At 41.9% G+C, this 23,929-nt stretch overlaps 1 protein-coding gene across 3 annotated transcripts; it reads left to right on the top strand.

Moving 5' to 3' along the window:
* Positions 1-26: 26 nt before the first annotated feature.
* LOC143746114 (integrin alpha-L-like) lies at positions 27-22,014 on the top strand. Of its 3 annotated transcripts, none has more exons than XM_077237889.1 (31): positions 27-331; positions 1,767-1,881; positions 2,146-2,246; positions 4,664-4,731; positions 8,879-8,993; positions 9,299-9,429; positions 9,539-9,681; positions 9,932-10,082; positions 10,396-10,531; positions 10,640-10,713; positions 12,554-12,683; positions 12,759-12,901; positions 13,619-13,765; positions 14,189-14,380; positions 14,573-14,703; positions 14,959-15,107; positions 15,188-15,354; positions 15,429-15,551; positions 15,707-15,777; positions 15,918-16,059; positions 17,102-17,200; positions 18,406-18,488; positions 18,636-18,716; positions 18,873-18,951; positions 19,045-19,149; positions 19,230-19,265; positions 20,634-20,747; positions 20,824-20,925; positions 21,119-21,139; positions 21,229-21,339; positions 21,427-22,014. In XM_077237889.1, exons 1-31 carry the CDS (start codon positions 97-99, stop codon positions 21,739-21,741), a joined length of 3,810 nt encoding a protein of 1,269 aa, XP_077094004.1. In that variant the 5' UTR covers positions 27-96; the 3' UTR covers positions 21,742-22,014. The 3 variants fall into 3 exon arrangements, with proteins under 3 accessions (XP_077094004.1, XP_077093997.1, XP_077094012.1); XM_077237882.1 differs by having other exon boundaries at positions 70-331; positions 1,749-1,881; XM_077237897.1 differs by lacking the exon at positions 2,146-2,246 and having other exon boundaries at positions 71-331; positions 4,670-4,731.
* Positions 22,015-23,929: the final 1,915 nt, after the last annotated feature.

Consider the following 23,929-nt stretch of genomic DNA (forward strand, 5'->3'; position numbering starts at 1 on the left):
GAGAGAGAGAGAGAGAGAGTGAGAGAGAGTGAGAGTGAGAGAGTGTTAACTACACCCTTCCTGTGAACTTGTTCTCTAACATGATCTTCAGTTCAGATGTGTGTTTCTCAGAGATGCTACGATTGCAAACACCATGACTTAATGTACAGTTTTGCTGTTCGATCTGTGAGAAACACACACACACATGCGCGCGCGCGCACACACACGTCCTGCGAGGGTGAGAAACACTGTGTTAATGAGGAAATGAGTTTGTCAAGAAGAAACGAACAGGAAGATGTGTGTCACAGACGAGCAGCGATGAAGACGCTCGGCGGGATTCTGCTCATGTGGGGTGAGAGATGCAATCAAACATTCTAATGATTCAGAAAGTACATTATTATTTAGTAAATACTGATAAAAAGGTCAATTATATTACCTATATATTAAATATAGAATTGGTTCAGTTTCCTTGTTTTTGCATTTGCATTAGTCTGTAATTCTTATAATGAACTTAATAAACAACACAAGGCTGTTGTGTTAATTTAGATCAGTGATTGTGTGTTTGGATGAATGAATGTGTGTGAGAGACATGTGTTTGTGGAATGCTTGCTTTAAATTTACGTTAACTTTTACATTAAGTTGAGGTGAGTGTGTGTGTGTGTGTGTGTGTGTGTGTTGGGAACAGGGTGTGGTGGTTTTGTGGTGTGGCTATACATATGTTGACAGGAACTCACACGTGTACATGCACACACACACACACACTCAATCACTCTCACACACTGCACTTTTCTCCTGATGTTGCTGCACATTGATGTTAGTGATTGTTTCTTTAATTTAATGTCAGACTCAGAAGAATGATGCCTCTGTCTGTCAAGTCACACTTATTTATATAGCGCATTTTACAATACTGATTGTTTCAAAGCAGCTTTCCAGAGATAACAGGAAAATAATGTTGTATTAATATTGTTAAATATAAAATTAAATGTCCCCAACTAAGCCTAACAAAAACTCCATCAATGACAGAATAGAGAAAAAACCTTGGGAGAACCCAGGCTCAGTCTCAGTCCTCCTCTGGCCAATGAACAAACAGTGTATGATTATGATTCAGGCAGCATTACAGGTTAGAGGGCAGATTGGGTCAGAACTCAGATTGGGTCAGAACTTTCACAATATTTATCCAGTTCATCTGGTTAGGGGTCGGAGTCATCACGCTGGTATGGAGACGAGTTTGTTGAGTTGTCCATGAGGCCTTCACAGTGTTGATGAGGCTGGCACTTCAGGGATGCGTTGTCGTCGTGCCCATGCGATGCTCCTTCATCAGATCCGGATTCGTCTATCACAGGTTCACGTTTAAAGTCTGTTTAGAGAGAACGGTGTCGTCTTAGCGGCCCCTAATTTAATAACAAACTATCATTTAGATGGAAGTGAATCAATCAAAACTAACTTTAGCTGGAAAAAACATTTTTCAAGAGCCACTATAAAACCAAACCAATCTCTGTTACCTTAAATTATATCTTTATCTCTGTAAAGCTGCTTTGAAACAATCTACATTGTTAAAAGCGCTATATAAATGAGGATGACTTGACTTGACTGAACTTCTAGAGCTAAAGTGAGTTTTTATGGTGCTGGTTAGTGCTGGTGAAGCTGGTCATTCAGTTGGTGGTTCCAGTTTTGGCTGTTTCAGCGTCTTATGAAACACTGTCAAACAGGAAGAGAAACTCTGAATCTTTATGAAAAAGTCTCACAAAAGTGTCCTGATGTCTCAACAGTCTCTCTCGCTTCTCCAGCGTCTCTTTCAGAGGCCTTCAATATCGACACTGAACATCCACTGAGATTTAACGGCACGGCAGAAGATTTCTTTGGTTACAGCGTTTATCAGTCAGAGTTTGAAAACAGGAAACAGTGAGTGAAACACACACACACAAACACACACACACACAAACACACACACACACACAAACACACACACACACACACACACACACACACACACACACACACACACACACACACACACACACACACACACACACACACACACAAACACACACACACACACACACACACACTCTCTCACTCACAAACACACACACACACACACACACACACACTGGTTGCTAGGGTGTTTTCTGAGGGTCTGATTGATCGTGAAGGTGTTTTTGGCAGGATCATCGTTGGAGCTCCATTAAAAGGAAACTCGACGGGTGAAATGTATATGTGTACAGTAGATCTGCAGTCCTGCACACCTCTGCGCTGGTATCACCCAGGTATCACCGTCACACACACTATCTGTCCTCACCGTCACACACACTATCTGTCCTCACCGCCACACACTATCTGTCATCACGTCACACACACTATCTGTCATCACCGCCACACACACTATCTGTCCTCACCGCCACACACACTATCTGTCCTCACTGTCACACACATTATCTGTCATCACCGCCACACACACTATCTGTCATCACGTCACACACACTATCTGTCAACACCGCCAAACACACTATCTGTCATCACGTCACACACACACTATCTGTCATCACCGTCACACACACTATCTGTCCTCACCGTCACACACACTATCTGTCATCACGTCACACACACTATCTGTCATCACCGCCACACACACTATCTGTCCTCACCGTCACACACACTATCTGTCCTCACCGTCACACACACTATCTGTCCTCACCGTCACACACGCTATCTTTCCTCACCGTCACACACACTATCTGTCCTCACCGTCACACACACTATCTGTCCTCACCGTCACACACACTATCTTTCCTCACCGTCACGCACACTATCTGTCCTCACCGTCACACACACTATCTTTCCTCACCGTCACACACACTATCTGTCCTCACCGTCACACACACTATCTGTCCTCACCGTCACACACACTATCTTTCCTCACCGTCACACACACTATCTTTCCTCACGTCACACACTATCTGTCCTCACCGTCACACACACTATCAGTCCTCACCGTCACACATACTATCTGTCATGATCACCGTCACACACACCATCTGTCATCACCGTGACACACACTATCTGTCCTCACCTTCACACACACTATCTGTCATCACCGTCACACACACTATCTGTCATCACCGTCACACACACTATCTGTCATCACCGTCACACACACTATCTGTCCTCACCGTCACACACACTATCTGTCATCACCGTCACACACACTATCTGTCCTCACCTTCACACACACTATCTGTCCTCACCTTCACACACACTATCTGTCATCACCGCCACACACACTATCTGTCCTCACCGTCACACACTCTATCTGTCCTCACCGCCACACACACTATCTGTCATCACCGTCACACACACTATCTGTCCTCACCGCCACACACACTATCTGTCATCACCGTCACACACACTATCTGTCCTCACCGTCACACACACTATCTGTCATCACCGTCACACACACTATCTGTCATCACCGTCACACACACTATCTGTCCTCACCGTCACACACACTATCTGTCATCACCGACACACACACTATCTGTCATCACCGTCACACACACTATCTGTCCTCACCGCCACACACACTATCTGTCATCACCGTCACACACACTATCTGTCCTCACCGCCACACACACTATCTGTCATCACCGTCACACACACTATCTGTCCTCACCGTCACACACACTATCTGTCATCACCGTCACACACACTATCTGTCATCACCGTCACACACACTATCTGTCCTCACCGTCACACACACTATCTGTCCTCACCGACACACACACTATCTGTCCTCACCGCCACACACACTATCTGTCATCACCGTCACACACACTATCTGTCCTCACCGTCACACACACTATCTGTCCTCACCGTCACACACACGATCTGTCCTCACCGTCACACACACTATCTGTCATGATCACCGTCACACACACCATCTGTCATGATCACCGTCACACACACTATCTGTCATGATCACTGTCACACACACTATCTGTCCTCACCGTCACACACACTATCTGTCCTCACCGTCACACACACTATCTGTCATGATCACCGTCACACACACTATCTGTCATGATCACCGTCACACACACTATCTGTCCTCACCGTCACACACACTATCTTTCCTCACCGTCACACACTATCTGTCCTCACCGTCACACACACTATCTGTAATGATCACCGTCACACACACTATCTGTCATCACCGTCACACACACTATCTGTCCTCACCGTCACATACACTATCTGTCCTCACCGTCACACACACTATCTGTCATGATCACCATCACACACCCTATCTGTCATGATCACCGTCACACACACTATCTGTCATGATCACCGTCACACACACTATCTGTCATGATCACCGTCACACACACTATCTGTCATGATCACCGTCACACACACTATCTGTCCTCACCGTCACACACACACTATCTGTCATGATCACCGTCACACACACTATCTGTCATGATCACACACACTATCTGTCATGATCACCGTCACACACACTATCTGTCATTGACTTTCTGTTGACTTTCATTGTTCATCTGTATCTGACTGTGTGTGGTTTGAGTTTGTGCTGTCATACTGTAGTCTCTCTCTCTCTCTCTCTCTCTCTCTGTCTCTCTCTCTCTCTCTCTCTCTCTGTCCCTCTCTCTCTGGTGATGATTGACAGGCTCAGAGAGCGCTCGGTTCTTCGGCATGTCTTCTGCTGTGTCGTCTGATGCTGTGGGACGCTTGACTGTAAGTTCAACAGCTTCCTTCAATAGTCACTTCAGTGTTTGACTTCTGATCACAGTCTTCTGGTTTTCTAGGCAATTCCAATTAACTGAGACTGAAGCTATTATGCCATACAGATTTGAAACAACATGAGGGTGTCAAGTCAAGTCAAGTCAAATATATTTATATAGCGCTTTTCACAATACAGATTGTATCAAAGCTGCTTCACAGTATCAATCAAAACAACTTAACAATGTTAGTTTATTACTGGAAAAAAAGACATCCAAGTTTGGTAAAGCTAATCAATGGTATGATTGGTTAATTAATTTGAATATCCCCAACTGAGCAAGCCAAAGGCAACAGTGGCAAGGAACCGAAAAACTCCATCCAGTGACCTAATGGTGTCCTAACACCCCATCAAATGACCCAATGGAGAAAAAAAAACCTTGGGAGAACCCAGGCTCAGTCGGGGGCCAGTTCTCCTCTGGCGTTTATGAACTAGAGGCCGAATTTACAGTAACTGTAAGATAAAAAATTTATATGAATGCCTGGCTAAATAGATGCGTCTTCAGTCTAGTTTTAAACTGGGAGAGAGTCTGAGCTACGAACAATATCAGGAAGGCTATTCCAGAGCTTCGGAGCTAAAAGTGAAAATGCTCTGCCTCCTTTGGTGGATCTGGATATCCTAGGAATGACCAGAAGCCTCGAATCTAGTGATCTTAAAGAGCGCGATGGATTGTAAGGCGATAGAAGATACGTTAAATAGACTGGAGCTAAACCATTTAGAGCTTTATAAGTCAAAAGCAATATCTTGTATTTAATACGGAACTTTATAGGTAACCAATGAAGTGATGATAAAATCGGTGTTATATGATCATATTTTCTTGACCTAGTAAGAACTCTAGCGGCTGCATTTTGGACTAACTGTAGCTTGTTTATTGAAGATGCAGGACAACCAGCTAATAAAGCATTACAGTAATCTAGTCTCGAGGTCATGAATGCATGAACTAACTTTTCTGCATCAGAGACTGATAGCATATTACGTAGCTTAGCAATGTTTCTAAGGTGGAAAAAGGCTGTTTTTGTAACATATGAAATATGCTTTTCAAAAGACAGGTTGCGGTCTAGTATATCACACAGGTCTTTTACTGTAGCGGATAAAGTAACAGGGCATCCTACTATGTTAAAGTCGTGCTGTGAAGGGTTTTGTGGACGTTTTTTAGAACCGATAAGTATTACCTCTGTCTTGTCTGGATTTAATAAAAGAAAATTACGTGTCATCCAATCTTTTATATCATTAACACAATCTGTCAATTTGGATAATTTAGCGTATTCATCTGGCCGTGAGGAAATATATATTTGAGTGTCATCAGCATAACAATGGAAACTAATTCCATGTTTCCTTAGAATATTACCAAGGCACAACAGCTCCGACGCGCTCGTCACCGTTCAAGATCTCAGTTACCCGCGCAGTGATATCGAGAACACGAGGACCAGGAAAGCAGTGACTGTGCACCTTACTTTTACCTAACGTAGCGTGGGCGTGTCGGACGGTGGAATCGCGAATGATCACAGCATCGCGTTCCGTTTCACGAAGAGGGGAGAATCGGTTCTGAGTGGAGATCTCGAAAACCGGTAGGGGTGAAAAGATTCTTGTCCTGGCTCGTGGCTTCCACGGAACCACCCAGGCTTCGTGGTGGCGTGTTGGAGCCGGAGTGAATGAAACCATGGCTGATCGTGACCTGGACGCTCGGGACCAATGCTGAGAAACGCACGGAGTAGACAAGGTCGGCGTCAGCGGGTTACTAACGTTAATCACTGATCCGTGTGCATCAGCGCGTGATGTTTCAAGAGCTAAACGCCGGTCTCTCAGCTCAGCTTGTCTCTCTAGAAGGTCACGGATCTGCTTTTCTACAGCTTCTAATTCAGACTGCACCGTGAGCAATTCAGATTTGTTCTCATCTGCACCAAAAGGTAAATAACATACACCTGATATATTCGCCATTTTAACAGATGGACAGTAAGTTAGCAATGATGCAACCAGTGATGCTATTAATATTTATACTAATTTATGACTCAAGTCTTGGGTAAAAACCGTCTTTTTAGTGGTATGGGTGTAATGTAGACGCACGATAGACGGGAAAACAAACAAACTCACAGCAGGCAACGAGGCTGACAAAAGCAGTCGATCGCAGGGCGAGCAGCAGTGAAGCAGTGTCTTGCTCTACGACCAACAACAAATGTTCAAACCGTATTTGCGGTTCCAGCCGTATAATGGCCAACAGTCCGAGTTGTAACAGTGACGCACGATAGACGGGAAAACAAACAAACTCACAGCAGGCAACGAGGCTGACAAAAGCAGTCGATCGCAGGGCGAGCAGCAGTGAAGCAGTGTCTCGCTCTACGACCAACAACCAATGTTCAAACCGTATTTGCGGTTCCAGCCGTATAATGGCCAACAGTCCGAGTTGTAATTATGAGTTAAATGATGGTTCAGAACAGAATAAAGAGAGAAATACGGAAAAACAGAAGGAAATACGAAGCTAATACGAGGCTTAGACAGCCACGACGCAAACAAACTCACAGCTCACAGCAGGCAGCGAGGCGGACAAAAGCAATCGAGCATGAGTAAAAGTCTGGAATTGAACTTCAGAGGTGTCACGGTCATGTTTAGTTTCTCTGTCTTGTTAAGTTTCTGATCATAGGTTTTATTGTCTGTTTTTACAAGTTATTTATTAGTTGTCATGTTTCTTCAGTTCATGGTCTTACTTTAATGTTATGTAAGTTGTGTGGTGTACATTTATCTCTTGGTGTTCATTAAAAGTCTTCATTCATTCTGCATCACTCATCTCATTTCTTTGGATTATCACACAGCCTGACAGAACATGAGACCTCAGACAAGATTTAAATGGTGAATATAATAATGTATATCCCCACAGTCTACCTACTTCTGCTAGACCACTCCCTCAAGGATCACTCGAGGGACTTTCCCGATCTGGCATGTGCCGAACTCACTATCCTTGCCGCTCGCTGTCTATTCTATCATATCACTCTGGACCCAGAGCCCAGCCATCCATCAGCCATGCCCAAAACGAGCAAGAGCCCACCACTGACTGGAAGCCAGAGCCCACATGATATCAGAGGAGCCAGAGCCCAGTTTGCTATGCTACAGTCACCGCTGACCCCATCCAGTTCCAAGTCATCTCATTCATCGCTAGTTAAGCCCAGTTTCATGTCATCTTTGTCATCCAGCATCATTTCTTTGTCGTCCAACCCAAAGTGTCCTTCGTCGCAGATGATCCCGCACAGCCGCCCTCTCCCACTGTCAAATCCATCCAGTTCCTCTGCCTGGTCTCTGCTGTCTCCCTTCAGGGGCTGGGGGGAGTTGTGTCACGGTTATGTTTAGTTTCTCTGTCTTGTTTAGTTTCTGGATCTTTGATTATCTTCCTCTGTGAATATAAGCGCTCCGATTCTACAGGTGATGGTCTTGTGTTAACGTTATGTTAGTTGTGTGGTGTACATTCATCTCTTGGTGTTCATTAAAAGTCTCCATCCATTCTGTGACAGCATCTCATTCATTAGATTATCACACAGCAACCCCTGACAGAGGAAGAGTAAATGGTGACAGAATTATAATTAATATCTATGGAACACCATAGAACACTGTAGATCTAAAGTTCCAACCAGGACTCACAGTTTTCTCTAGAAAGCTGAAACAATGGCTGAAATCTATACAGCGATGTGAATATTGAGTCTTTTTAGATTAGTTACGTTATTTTTATGAAGTTGTTTGTAAAGTTGATGTGTTTAGGTATGTCAATATGCCATAGTTGATTTGTTTGGGTACAACATATAAACACATGTATACATGTGTGTATTTATATTTGCTTTGTTTTTCGTGATGATTGTGTTTTTTTTTTTTTTTTGGATGTTTTGATTTTAGTAAAAGCCTAACCAGGGAGGCGGGCTGCAAACTAGCTTTACGCGATATGCCCTATGTACACGGCTTCGGTTGTGTACAATGCCTAGTGTATTGTCCCTGTTAAAAAAAAATGCATTTGGTAAATAAAAGATGGGAATTGGGTTTTTTAAAATAGTTTATAGAAACTATTGAAGAATGTTTGTGTGATTTGATCCTCCTGATGTTTAAGATATTGTGTCTCTTTCTCAGAGCTGCAGTCCGTATCTTCCTCATGAGTGTGACGGAAACGCGTATCTGAACGGCGTCTGCGTCCAGTTCAACAGCAGTTTACAGGCCGTCTCAAACTTCACCGCCGCTCACCAAGGTCTGACGAGTCTGACACTGAAACCAGCGGATAACGACACTTTTAACACTGAATGCAGTTTAACTATTTCAGTCTTTAATACTGTAAACCATGTGTTGCGTTCTTACTAACATTCCAGTTGGTGTGATGATTATTGACAACTCAAAGACTGAAGACAGCATTAAAGATATTATCTTTATTATGATATTATGTTACTTTAGGGAAATATATGGATTTTTTTTGCCATCTTGTCAATAATTTATGGTTTGATTGCTAAAAGAAGTTGGCATAACAATGTGTTTCCATATCTTGTGGTATTTCTGCAGAATGCACGAAGAGAGAAGTCAATCTGGTGTTTCTCTTTGACGGATCCAGCAGTATGAAATCACGCGAGTTTGAAATGAACAAAAAATTCATTAAAGATGTTATGAGAAAGCTTTCAAACTCATCCATAAAGGTAAATCAATCCACCACTATTAATGTGGAAATATTGACATGTAATGGTCTATAGTTTGCTAATGATATTAATGGCACGTGTGCTTGTTGTTTGTCTTTCTGTGTGTCAGTTTGCTGCTGTCCAGTTTGCAACTAAATTCACAACTGTGTTTGACTTCAACGACTATCAGAATGGCTCTGCTGAAGACAAACTCATGAAAGAGAGTCACATGAAAGCACTCACAAACACACACGGAGCAATAAACTATGTCTTGTGAGTGAAACCTTCATATGTTTACAAATGTTCACTAAATTTAAACTTTAAGAGAAACAGTCTTGAACAGTCTTAAAGATGGTTATTTCTGTAGTTTTGCTCTTTTGTTCTGGTCTGTTAAACACACTGGAGTTGGACATTTGTCGTTCTATAAATTATAAGTTAAAAAGACATTGGTGTGGAAACAAAAGCGGCATGTTGAGACTGATCAAAAATTTGTGTCATTATTTATGATTTATTCCATCACCAGAAAGAATCTCCTGAATAGCGTGTTGTCTGGAGCCGATCTCAGCGCTCAGAAAGCCCTGGTGATCATCACAGATGGAGACCCCACTGATAATGATAATGATAATGTCCTCAACACATGCGATGAGCAAAATATCCTCCGCTTCATCATTGGGGTGAGTCACTGTAATCAGTCACTGGTAGTTTGACTCCTAAGGGTTGAAACTCTGTGACAGTGTGGTTTGTTTGTGCTGCCTGACATGTCAACTTGTCAAACAACCACGTGACTTTAGGGCGGAATATCTGATAAACTGACCAATGGCAAACTTTGGCAAAAGAGAGTGCTCAATAAAAATGTTTGTTTCAATTTTTCAAGAACAAACATTCAAGTTCAATAAATTATGTTTTACATATTGGGCTGTTTCAATACATATGTTTTTAAAAGTGTTTTTGCACAGTCAGACTTAATGACATTTTTGTTCATGTCAGGTGGGAAAAGTTGACCTAACCAGACTCACTCATCTGGCTTCAGAACCAAAAATAAACAACACCTTCTACATTCAAGACTACAATGGACTCGAAGGACTTCTTGACAACCTGCAAAAAAAGATCTACAACATTGAAGGTAAAATGCAGGCGTAAAGAAAATGGACATACTGTATAATGTTTTAAATAAAAGCACCTAATGAGGAATCCACTGATGATTTTAAGAGTTTTCCTTCTGTGGTTTCAGGGTCAAAGGACGCACACAGCAAAGACAGACAGAAAGAGTTATCGCAGAGTGGATTCAGTGTCCTCTACCACAAGGTCAAAAAAAGACAATTTCTTATAAGGAATAGTTCATGTTATTGTATTAAAGTAGTTAATAGAATCTCACAAAATGCTGCTGATTGGTGCATTGTGGGAATGTGTAGGTTGTGAATGCATCAAGTGCCCTGGAGCAATTACGACTCTGTGACGGCCGTAGAAATGGGTGATACACTATAGCGAGCTGATTGAGAAATTTACAATACAATAATCAATACTGGGTTGCCACTTGATGTAAAATCTGGTTCCTGAAGTAAAACCAGAGCACCACTGATCTCATACATACATAGGGGGAAATAAGTATTTGACCCCTTGCTGATTTTGCAGGTTTGCCCACTTACAAAGAATGCAACGATCTATAATTTTAATCATATGTACATTCTAACAGTGAAAGACAGAATCCCAAAGAAAATTCCAGAAAATCACATCATATGAATTTATAAAAATTGATAACCATCTGATGAGGAAAAACAAGTATATGACCCCCTACCAAACAGCAAGTATTCTGGCTCCTACAAGCCAGTTAGTCTTTCTTTAAGACACAGCCCCAATCCCAACCAATTATCTACATCAAATACACCTGCCTCACCTTGTTACCTGTATAAAAGACACCTGTCAACACCCAAACAACCAGCATCCAACATCACCACCATGGGCAAGACCAAAGAGCTTTCTACGGACATCAGGGACAAGATTGTTGATCTGCATAAGGCTGGGATGGGCTACAAGAGAATCGGAAAGCAACTTGGAGAGAAAAGATCAACTGTCGGTGCAGTTATCAGGAAATGGAAGAAGCACCGCACCACCGCCAACCTCCCTCGGTCTGGGCCTCCACACAAGATCTCGCCTCGTGGGGTGTCCCTGATCATGGGAACGGTGAGGAATCATCCCAAAACCACAAGGGTGGAACTGATGAATCAACTGAAGGCAGCTGGGACCACAGTTACAAAAGAAACGGTTGGTAACACACTACGCCATCATGGATTGAAATCCTGCAGCGCACGCAAGGTCCCCCTGCTCAAGAAGAAACATGTACAGGCCCGCATGAAGTTCGCCATTCACCACCTGGACGACTCAGAAGTGGCCTGAAAGAAGGTGATGTGGTCAGATGAGACCAAAATAGAACTTTTTGGTCTCAACTCACTCGTCGTGTTTGGAGGGCAAAGAACACCGAGTACAACCCAAAGAACACCATCCCCACCGTCAAGCATGGTGGTGGAAACATCATGCTTCGGGGTTTTTTTCAGCCAAGGGGATGGGACAACTCAATCGTATTGAGGGGAGGATGGACGGGGCCATGTATCGTGGAACTCTGGACCAACATCTCCTTCCCTCAGTGAGAGAGCTGAAGATGGGTCGAGGATGGGTGTTTCAGCACGACAACGACCCTAAGCATACCGCCAAAGCAACAAAAGAGTGTCTGAAGAAGAAGCACATCAAGGTTCTGGAGTGGCCTAGCCAGTCTCCAGACCTGAATCCAATTGAAAACATTAACATGCTGTTTGTCCAGGGGGTAAAATACTTGTTTTTCCTCATCAGATGGTTATCAATTAAAATAAATTCATATGATGTGATTTTTGGGAATTTTCTTTGGGATTCTGTCTTTCACTGTTAGAATGTACATATGATTAAAATTATAGATCGTTGCATTCTTTGTAAGTGGGCAAACCTGCAAAATCAGCAAGGGGTCAAATACTTATTTCCCCCACTGTAGACTCTGAAAAATTGCGTAAAGAAGCCAATCAGATCCCAAGAGCTGTTTTTAAGAATCTCTGGTGATTATTGTATGTAATGTGTCAATATGCTGAGACTGAAGCTGAGACTGCTGAGTTTGTTTCAGGACTCTTTGATTGTGGGTTCGGTTGGATCTAATGACTGGCGTGGATCTCTATATGAAGTGACTGGATCAGGATCTGGATTTAAAGAGACTGAGATTAAGGATCCATCTGTCAGTAAAGACTCGTACATGGGTGTGTTGAAGCTGTTGTTCATTCCTTGTCTGATAAAGTGTCTGTGCATGTTTTAATGATGCTGATGATGTTCAGGTTACTCTGCTGTTCTGGGAATGAGAGGCGGCGTCTCTCTTCTGTTCTCTGGGGCGCCGCGGGCCGAACACAAGGGTCTGGTGACCCTCTTCACCAAGAATGAAAACACATGGACAGTGACGAGGAACATCGCTGGAGAACAAGTTAGTGAAGAAGAATCCTCTGACATGATATTAACACTCTCCATCAGCAAGAGCAGAGCCCCCCAAATCCAACAGTCCACCAAGAAGCAACCACTTAGAAACACTCTTGCAAAACCATTGAAACCATTTTAAAATCCTCAGCGGCCATCTACCAACCACTCAGTTGCCTAGCAACACCCTAGTAACCACCCCCTAGCAACTGCAAAGCAACCACCCAACAAATTACCCAAAACATCCAAGCAATCACCTAGCAACACTCTAGCAGCTAGTTAGCAACCACTTAGCAATGCCCTAGCTATCACTTACTGTATCAGCTGTAATATTCTAACTGTAGCAAAGTTAACAGAATTAAAGTATTACATCTAGGCTATTTCAATAAATAAAATAGGGCTAACTGAATAAGTTATTCTGAATATTATAAATTCAGATGACCTCATATGATATTTAGCATTTTGTAAGTTTTAATTATCAGTAATAACAAGTATTTCACTTACATTATGAGCTCTACATCGGTGTATAAAACAGGTAAAAAAGTCAAATCATTTCTGCATAGACCGCTTCAGTTTCTAGTGTTCAACATGGAGGCAGGAAGTATTGTGTGACTGTTTGTGAAGTGTTAGTGGAACATGTTGTTTTCATATTTCTTCTGTGAACATCAGGCTATAAAGATCATGCTAGAGTGCAATTACATTAATTTTGATTCATTTTTGGCATCAGATTGGCTCGTATTTTGGTGCGTCTCTGAATCTGTTGGATGTGGACTCGGATGGAGAGTCAGATTTCCTTCTGGTCGGAGCTCCGTTATTTCACCAGTCTCGGCTGAGGGCAGAAGGGAGGCTGTACGTCTACGCTTTATCAGAGGAGGTATGGACAGATTCACAATATTCTCCATTAATAAGTACAGAAACACATGTGGTTAATGTTCAGGGCCTGTGACTGGAAGGTTGCTAGTCATCACCAATACGTTACTCTAGTGCAGCGATGGCAACTTCGGTCCTGGAGGGAAACTGTCCTGCAGAGTTTGGCTCCAAACCTGATAAAACACTCTCCTGCCCGTGGCTTTCTAGTTATCCTGTAAACATTGATTAGCTGGTTCAGGTGTGTTTGATTAGGGTTGGAGCTGTGGATAGTGGCCCTCCAGGAACGAAGTTGTCCAACCCTGCTCCGAGGGGATTGCCATTGTAATAGGTTCCCGGTGACGGACTATCGCATTTAAGTCATGGAAATACATTGTTTTGGCGCTGGTCATGTGCAGACGAATAAAGTTTATGGTCTCTCTCTCTGTAGTATTTTCAGAAGACACTGAATGAGTCAAACACCGGAAGATTTGCTGCATCTCTGGCTTCACTAAAGGACCTGAATGGGGACGGCCTGTCAGATGTGGCAGTCGGGGCTCCGCTTGAGAACGAAGGGGAGGGAGTCGTCTACATCTACCTGGGCGACAGGACACATGGAATAAACACTGAACACGCTCCTCAGGTGAGAGTTTGCTTTAGTTCCCTCAATCCCAAACACTGTGTTTGTGCCCAGTTTAACCCAGAATCCCAGACGAGCCCAATCTTCTCAGATAAACAGAAAGACATGGCAGGATAAACGTGTACAATGAGGAACCGCTTTAGCACAGTAGATCTGTGTGTGTGTGTGTGTGTGTGTGTGTGTGTGTGTGTTCAGCGGATCCCAGCACACTCGGTTCTGCCTGGTCTGCAGCAGTTTGGAGTGTCTCTGTCCGGTCAGATGGACATGAGCGATGATAATCTGACAGATGTCGTGATCGGAGCTAAAGGAGGGATCGTGCTGCTCAAGTAGGACATTTCACAACACATTTACAAAATGATGGAAAGATTCTCTTACAGTCTAAACACAACGTCTCATTTATGAATTCTGGCCACTAAAGTGACTGCACTCAAACAGAGCCTGTTTGTAATTGAACCTTTAGTTTGGAGAATTAATGCAATGATTTGAGCAAACTAACTATCAGTTTGAGTTGGTCAAGTTTTTCTAGGCCCAGTTAGTCTCACTGTATCATTAGCTATTAACTCTCTTCTCTCTCTTCTCAGGGCTCGGCCTGTGATGTCTGTATCTGCGCAGCTCAGTTTCAGTCCCAATGAAATCAGTCTGATCTACTTTGAATGCCCGGGTGACGAAAAGTTTAATGCGTTTAATCTCACTTCGTGTTTCACGGTGAAGGAGCGGACCAGTAGCAGTGGTAACGTCAAAGACATCTCAGAGTCTCTGTCACATGAAGAGCATGGCCTCCATATGACTTACTCCTCTCATCTCTCTCAGGATCTCTCGAGAAGAACCTGAATGTTTCTCTGAACCTGAATGTTGATGTGATGAGAAGAATCAATCGAGGATTCTTCTATCAGAGTGATCCGTCATCCAAGACTCTGCAGAAGTTCATCCGGCTGGATTCTGGGATCTCCTGTTTCAGCTTCCCCATCTTCATGCCAGTACGTTTCATCTATCACAGCTTCAGCCAATCGCAGCAGCTTCGGTTTAACAGCAAATTATATTTTTATTTTAGAAATGCATTACAGACACAGTGTCTCCGCTGAAGATACAAATCAATTTCTCACAAACCGAGATGCTTTCTGGAAACTCCACGGCTATCCTTGACATTCACAGTAGGACAAAGGAGTATGTCGAGGTGAGCTGAACTTCTGACATCACAATTTATACACTATAGGCTTGTTAAATACATGTCTTTCTCTGTCTATAAATATCAGGTCCTTCAGCTTTACTGTATAAAGTTTCTGCAACATTCAAAAGCTCTATAAAAGTTTCTGTTTTGTATGTTATTAGGTGCCGTTTCAAAGGAACTGTAATTCAAATAACAGCTGTGTGGCCGATCTGAAGCTGAACTTCAGTTTTACGTGAGAAACCACTGATAGATACATCAGACATGATACTAATGTGAAATATGTCTGTAAATGCTCCTGAATATTTCCATTCTTCTTGATTTGAATTAAACATGAGAATGTGATGAAGATTCTGCGTTTGGTTTGTTCTTCAGGAACGACACGTTAGTGGTGGTGAATCAAGCTCATTTCACTGTCCTCGTATCGCTGGCCAACCCAGGCGACGACTCCTTCAACACCAGCATAGTGCTGCACTACCCAGAAGGCCTCTCGCTCTCAAAATTTGACACCATTAAGGTACCGCTGTCCACACGTCACACTAAGGACTGTCAACAACTGAAAAAACCTTCTGAAAATGCTTTTGGCATTAATATCTAAATATCAGCTGAAGTATAGGCTACTGTACCTATACATGCGATATAATTGACTGATAAACTCTCAACAGACTAGATCAGATTTCATTCTGCTACTCAAATAAGTCTTGTCACTTTTTAATACATTAAGTATGATGTGAATATAGCCTACTGCAATTTTTAAGAAATATATTTCTGTCACGACAACTCTCGGGAGATTGGAATGGTAATAGAGATTGCAATGGTAATGGATATGGAAATGTTGACGCATTTGGTCTTGGTGGAATAGATTTGCTACGCTGCTGTAGAGCAAGTACCAAGACTTGCTTCTGCAAAATACATTCACAGACATTGCTGTGAGCATTTAAGACATGCTTCTGCTGCTCCTGCACATGTAACATACATGAATTAACCCCCCAACAAAGCAGGAGACAAGACATGAGGAAAGTGCAGACCATCTTTTCAGATAGTTCAAGGCTGTACAGCCAATGCCACAGTTGCACAGCTTTCCCAGCCGCTCTATATGAGTTTGGAGCACATTTGTGCAACAGCTGAAAGAGACTATTACTATACATTTATAAAGCACTTTTGACCCTGCAGAGTTGCACAGGTTAATGGAAGAAATAGACAATACAACCATATTTACACATGATGCTGAGTGAGAAAACAAGCTGCTGCATAGGCAGATATATCTGTACATATAAACATACACACACACACACACACACACACACACACACACACACACACACACACACACACACACACACACACACACACACACACACACACACACACACTCGCACATTGTAAATGTTAAAATAGTGGGTTCATTTTTTATTACTCGCTTTTGTGTTTTCAGCTCTTGTGTTTCCAAGTTCACATGCTACGAATGACGTCAGAGAAACGTCAGTACTATAATCGATTATGGTTTATTACTGCATCGAGGCATTGTGTGTGTGTGTGTGTGTGTGTTCAACAAACAGCCCAGCCGGACTCGAAGCAGCTGTGGTGATCGTGACAGCGGTGCTATGAACAGAACCACCTGCAGTATCAATCTACCAGTGTACCGCAGCGGCACCACGGTAACACACACACACACACACACACACACACACACACACACACACACACACACACACACACACACACTGACAGACAGTAGTATCTTTCCTCATGTAACAACAGATGAACATGCAGAAGCACTTTCACATCTCTATCAGCATGAGGAGATGAATTAACACAGTCACAAGGCAGTGGCAGAAATGAAACATTTTTTTTACATTTATGAGGGGACATTTTTTATGTGTCATATTTTATGTAAGATTTTTAAATGTAATCAATTACTTAAATTAAAATGCTATTATAAAATGAAATTGGTATCAACATAATCCATGTTTGCGCTGTAGAAGTGGCTCAGAAGTGGCATTTATATGTATTTACTCAGACTGTTTAATACAGCTCAAAGGTGGCATATGCATTTACACTGCAGTTACAATGGCATAATTAAAATGATTAAATTATCTTTGAAAAATTACATTTTCAATATAGTACTTTGACATGGAACAAAAACGTACATTATACTTTTTCGATCTAAAACTAAATTCGCCAATAGGTGGCGCCAAGTCGCTGTCTTAATGAGTGATTCATTTAATCTTTGATTCGTTCAAAACTGCGATTCATTCGAACTCTGCTGTTGCTAGGAGACCTGCACCGGTTCTGTGACTTTGTTTTTAACGACATTCGTTGGTGAAATGGATCAAAATGAATATTGCCAATATTGTGTTTAAAATATGAACCACTTATTATGAACTTTCTTGCATAAAATCATTATCAATTTGTTATTTTTGAAACTCTTGCTAGTGTTATATTACTTAGGTAGATTTTGGTGGTATTTTTGAACGTTAATTTCCGCTCCTGTCAGAGTCAGTGCTACTGGGTCTCGGTCACATTAATATATGCCATATATTATGTCTTTCCCAAGTCTTTTACTCTGTAAAAGAATAATAGATATATCTGTAAATCAAAGGAATATATGTGTAAATTACCTGAAACTAGTAACGGATCCTGCGGAGATTCTCAGAGGAATAACGTCTGTTTTAGTTTCACGGGAACGCGCTCGCTCTCCGGTCCGCTCGCTTCTCTTAAAGGGACAGTTCACCCCGAAAATGACCATTCTCTCTTTACATTCTAGAGGTCAAAAATATGTGAGAGATGATAACGAGGTTAATGTTTTTCAACCAATGTCTTGGCAATGCTACAAACATCTGTGATTTCTACTGTCTTCTAGACTCAGTTTCTGGCAACCTTTCGTGTGGCGAAATGGGATTACGACTGGTCCAACAGGATGGAGATGATGATCACAGCTAACAGGTGAATGAGCCTGAATTTGACAGATTTGTTTGTTTTCAGGGCTGTTTCATAATAGTAATGTTCAGCAGAGATGAAGTGAAAATGTTCCAGGTTATGAAGAATGATTTCATGTTCAGTCATGAGTAACTTCTGTATGTTTGTTCACAGTGATAATAATGGAAACATCAGCGATCCGGTGGTGAGGAGGAGCGTCCCGGTTCAGTTTGCTGTTGATCTGGCGATCAGTCTGTGAGTGGCATTTATTTAATTTATTTTCTTCTGTTTCTGCTCTTCATCTCTGAATGATTGAAAGCTCTACATCTAAACATCCTTCTCTGTTCTGTCTAAACAGTGTTATTACCTGTTAGGGTTGCACTATCAGTTGTATTATATTGTGTTTGTCAGAGCGGCTGAAGAATCTGTGACGTATATGAACTTCTCTCTGGAGGACAGAGGTCCTAAACCTCTCAAAATCGTCTACAAGGTCAGAGAGTCAAACACACATCAACAGCTTCATCGTGTTGTTTTGGGCTTGATACAATCAGATTGCTGTGTGTCTGTGTGTTTGTGTCCACAGGTGGAGAATCTGGGTGTTAAAGATCTGCCGGTGTCGCTCAAGCTCACGCTGTCCTGTCAAACTACACATGTGATTTTAACCTCTCAGATCTTCAGCATGCAGGAGGTGCGTCACTCGTTCATCAGCTCATACCATCAAACCAGCATGTGTTTTGCTGAATAAGCATCTTCTGTTCTTCTCTACAGAACTCAGCAGAGCCGTGTGGATTCATCAAACCGCAGGTAAGGGATCATAGACCCTTTTACAGCTGCTGTTAAAGGGATCGTTCACCCAAAACATGATCAATCTGTCATAATTTACTCACTCTCATGTCATGTCAAGTCACCTTTATTTATATAGCGCTTTTTAAAAAATATTGTTTCAAAGCAGTGATATTCTAGGTATTATCAACTGGCCAGAACTTTGAGATCGCAATAGACGTGAAGGACTATAATGCGTTAAGAGCTCGCTCAAGTACTGGGGAGCTAAACCATTTAGTGCTTTGTAAGTAATCAGCAATATTTTAAAATGTATACGATGTTTAATAGGGAGCCAATGCAGTGTTGACAGAACCGGGCTAATATGGTCATACTTCCTGGTTCTGGTAAGAACTCGAGCGGCTGCGTTTTGAACTAGCTGTAGTTTGTTTAATAAGCGTGCAGGGCAACCACCCAGTAGAGCATTACAATAATCTAGCCTTGATGTCATGAACGCATGAACTAACTGTTATGCATTTGTCAATGAGAGTATATGACGTAGTTTAGATATATTTTTAAGATGGAAGAATGCGGTTTTACAGATACTAGAAAGTAGCTTAGTCGGTATTGGGTCTAACATACATGATGTCGATTTTGATGATTTAAAGAGGTCAATTCTTCCTCTCCTATTGCAATGAATGAATGGAATTTTTCCTAAAATGAACTGCTTGATGTGATACTGTAGTTGATGGTTGCATAGTTATAATTTTCTCCTTAATATAATCAATCTTGCTAGTAAAGACGTTTATAAAGTCATTACTGCTGTGCTGCTTGGACACGTCTGAAGTTTAAGCTTCTCGTTAATTTAGCCACTGTATCAAATAAATACCTAGGGTTGTGTTTGTTTTTTTCAAAAAGAGTCGAAAACCAGCCGATCTAGCAGTTTGTTAGAAATGCGAATCCAAGAAATGCGAAACCCCTCTAGTTTTGTTTTCTTCCAGTTTCGCTCCATTTTTCTGGCGGCTCTCTTGAGGGCTCGAGTGTGCTCGTTGTACCACGGCGTTGGAATATTTTCTTTAATGGAGCAACTGTGTCTAAAGTGCTGGAAAAGAGAGAGAGTCAATAGTTTCTGTTGCAACATCAAGTTCTTCTAAGCTATCTGGCATTCTGAGGAGATTAAACTGATTAGGAAGGTTATTTAAAAAGCAATATTCATTAAACATGTTTCAAACAACATGAGGCTGAACAAACAATGAATGATAATTTTTGGGTGATTGATCCCTTTAAGATCCGATCACAAGCAGTCACAGTAAACGCATCTTCTGTCTGTTGGATTTCATCTGTTTAGTTCAGTTGATTCTCTGTTTTATTGGTGTCAGTGTTTCAGTTCTCAGTGTTGTGTTGATGTTTCAGGACGGTCATTGGGTGGAGTTCGAGTGTGTCCAGTTTGATCTGCAGAAATCTTCAGTAGTTCACTTCATCCTGATTGCGGACGCAGCTCTCCAGAACGTGAAGAAATACGAGAGCGTGAGTGACGAACACAGACAAACACCAGTTTAAGATGGAGTAACTCTGAAATCAGACTCTGTTTCTTCTGCTGTAGAGATACTCCTTCCACGAGTTCAGAGAGGATTTTGTCTTGGACTTCAGCGCCGAGCTCCACTACAACAGAAGCCGCTACAACCAGACGTCGACCGGCCTGAAGGTGATGAGTCACAGAAATCTGTCCCCTTGCCATAACTGATGTTGTGCTTGTGCTGATCAGCTTGTGATTGTCAGTGTCAACCTGAATTCTCACCACAGACCTGCAGGAGTTCATGACTGACGTCACTGTTACAGTATTACAGATACAGACACTGCTCCGTCATATTTCTAACTATTTCCTCTTCACTCCGCAGGACGACCCTCACAAATCACAGGTACCCACATCTCACTCCTCCATCCATCATTTAAAGATGATCAACGTTTGTAGAGTTGGTTGTGATGAGTTTCTCTCTGTTCCTCTCAGATTGCAGTGAAGGTGGAGTTTGTCGTTCCACCCAGTCTAATGCTGATCGTGTGCACTGGTGCAGGGGGCGGGGTCATCCTACTCATTGTCATATTGATCCTGCTGCTGAAGGTAAGAACCAATCAGATCACCTCACACATGATGTCATCATTCACCTCTCAAATCCTCAAGCCAATCTGTATGTGTGTTTGTGTGTAGTGTGGGTTTTTTAAACGAAAGCGTCCTGAAGAGCTTCCCCCAGATGAAGCAAATCTAACTACGGTTGAAGACTCTCCTCTCATAAACACGAATGCTAAAGAAAACACAGGAGTCAGTGGGAACGACAGCGCAGAGAAAGAGAAAGGAGTGACAGACAGCGCAGAGAAAGAGAACGGAGTGACAGACAGCGCAGAGAAAGAGAAAGGAGTGACAGACAGCGCAGAGAAAGAGAAAGGAGTGACAGACAGCGCAGAGAAAGAGAAAGGAGTGAAAGAGACGAATCCCAGTCCTGAACCACCAAACACTGACGAATAAAACCACAGTTTATTTTCAGCAAGTAAATGAAGGTGAAAATGTTTGTTTGGAAGAATATGAACATTCTTAACGATCTTTAATGTTCTAGTTGTATGATAATGCTTTCTTGAGGATCATTGTGTTGTTCAGTATGTTTAGTTTAATTATCTTCAGCTTGTGATGTAATAGCTGGTCCTCTTCTTGTTATTCTTCTCTGTTATTCTATTAATATTTTTGAAAGATGATAAATTAATATTCAATAAATTTACAAATAAATTAGTTTATAATATGTGATATTGGTGGGTCTGTTTATTGTTAGAATGATGTTTATGAATAAACAAATGCTTTTTCTCCAAACCTCATTAACAATTGTTGTAACAACCGAAAGAAAGAGCACAGTCTGTTACAATCCAAAAACCAGTGATAAACTGTTTCCCTCTGCAAACAAAAAGGTCAATCTACACTTACATTAGGATTAATAACAGAATAAAAGCATTGACAGCCTCAATAACATGTAGGATTCTCCACTGTAAGTCTCCTACCCTTTTGGTCAACGGTGGTTTGTATATCGCTCTCCATACAGGTCTGACCTCATTATCAAGCCCTAGATGAGCTCACGAATCAGGAACTAGAGTCAATGCTGGAAAAGATTCCTCAACAACTGGTTGATAGTGTCCATTACAATATTCTTTTAGCAAGGATAATTCAGTCTTTGTAAGTTCAAACTTCCAAGTGTTTAGCAGTTGATTTATGAACCTGATCGATCTAACTCCCACATGGAAGGCTAGTCCTGCAGTGTCGATCAAATGAGGTCCACACAGATCAACCACACGTCTCAGTGTAACAACCCAAGCCGAGCAGAACAACTGCATCACGAAGGGTCCTGTTGTGTGTTCTACGCTGAAGCAAGTGCCATGCACCACTGGATCCTTCAACAGCCACAGGGACTCACACCTTTTTATGGAACATCCCACACACAGTGAACAGTCCATGGTAAAACATTGGGAGGTTACACAGTTTTTTAGCTCTCAAGTCCATTAATAATAATAATAATACATTTTATTTAAAGTCAATGTCACTAATCATTTAACTCTCTCTTTTCCAGCACTTTAGACACAGTTGCTCCTTTGCGCTTAAAGAAGATTAAAGAAAATATTCCAACACCGTGGTACAGCGACCACACTCAGGTCCTTAAGAGAGCGGCCAGAAGAATGGAGCGAAACTGGAAGAAAACAAAACTAGAGGTATTTCGCATTTCAATTCAATTCAATTCAATTCAAATTTATTTGTATAGCGCTTTTCACAATACACATTGTCTCAAAGCAGCTTTACAGAAATTGCATTTCGGAAATGTACATAGAAAAATACAGTTAGTTAATCAAGTATTAATTTATGGCATAACATATCGCCGGCTTTGAGTCGTCTCTTCACAGGCGTCGAGTCGTCTCTTCACAGGCGTTGGGGCATCTGAAGTCTCCGTGAGAGGCTGGATACAAACTGGAGCTGACGAACGCTATTTACCTCGGGACTAGCGTCCCGAGATAACAGCAGAAAGGCAGATGGGAAATAATTAGCATAGCTGATGTTCATAATGTTAATGCATTCGAACTGATTCAGCAGTATCAAAGGTTAAGCATTAAGTGAATGGTTGGTTAAAGAGATGCGTCTTTAATCTAGTTTTAAACTGGCACAGCGAGTCTGAGTCTCGTACAATATCAGGAAGGCTATTCCAGAGTTTAGGAGCTAAAAGCGAGAACGCCCTCCCTCCTTTAGTGGACTTAGATATCCTAGGAATGACCAGAAGCCTCGAATTTAGTGATCTTAAAGAGCGCGATGGATTGTATGGCGATAGAAGGTCTGTTAAATACACAGGAGCTAAACCGTTTAGGGCTTTATAGGTCAGTAGGAATACTTTGTAATTGATACGTAACTTAATAGGTAACCAGTGTAGAGATGATAAAATAGGTGTTATATGATCATATTTTCTTGATCTAGTAAGAACTCTAGCAGCTGCATTTTGCACTAACTGTAGCTTGTTGATTGAGGATGCAGGACAGCCAGCTAATAAAGCATTACAGTAATCTAGTCTCGAGGTCATGAAAGCATGAACTAACTTTTCTGCATCAGAAACAGATAGCATGTTGCGTAGCTTAGCAATGTTTCTAAGGTGGAAAAAGGCTGTTCTTGTAATATATGAAATATGATTTTC

The sequence above is a fragment of the Siphateles boraxobius genome, unplaced genomic scaffold, assembly GCF_051911475.1.
Source record: "Siphateles boraxobius isolate OS27281-9 unplaced genomic scaffold, OSU_SipBor_1 10, whole genome shotgun sequence".
Classification (NCBI taxonomy): Eukaryota; Metazoa; Chordata; class Actinopteri; order Cypriniformes; family Leuciscidae; genus Siphateles; species Siphateles boraxobius.

What these genes read in the sequence shown, in the direction of transcription:
- LOC143746114 (XM_077237882.1), top strand. Translation starts at nt 97, where the DNA reads ATGTGTGTTTCTCAGAGATGCTACGATTGCAAACACCATGACTTAATG. An exon ending in GCTTCCCCATCTTCATGCCA is followed by an intron (nt 15,355 to 15,428) that starts GTACGTTTCATC and finishes TTTTTATTTTAG; the next exon opens with AAATGCATTACAGACACAGT. An exon ending in GGACAAAGGAGTATGTCGAG is followed by an intron (nt 15,552 to 15,706) that starts GTGAGCTGAACT and finishes GTATGTTATTAG; the next exon opens with GTGCCGTTTCAAAGGAACTG.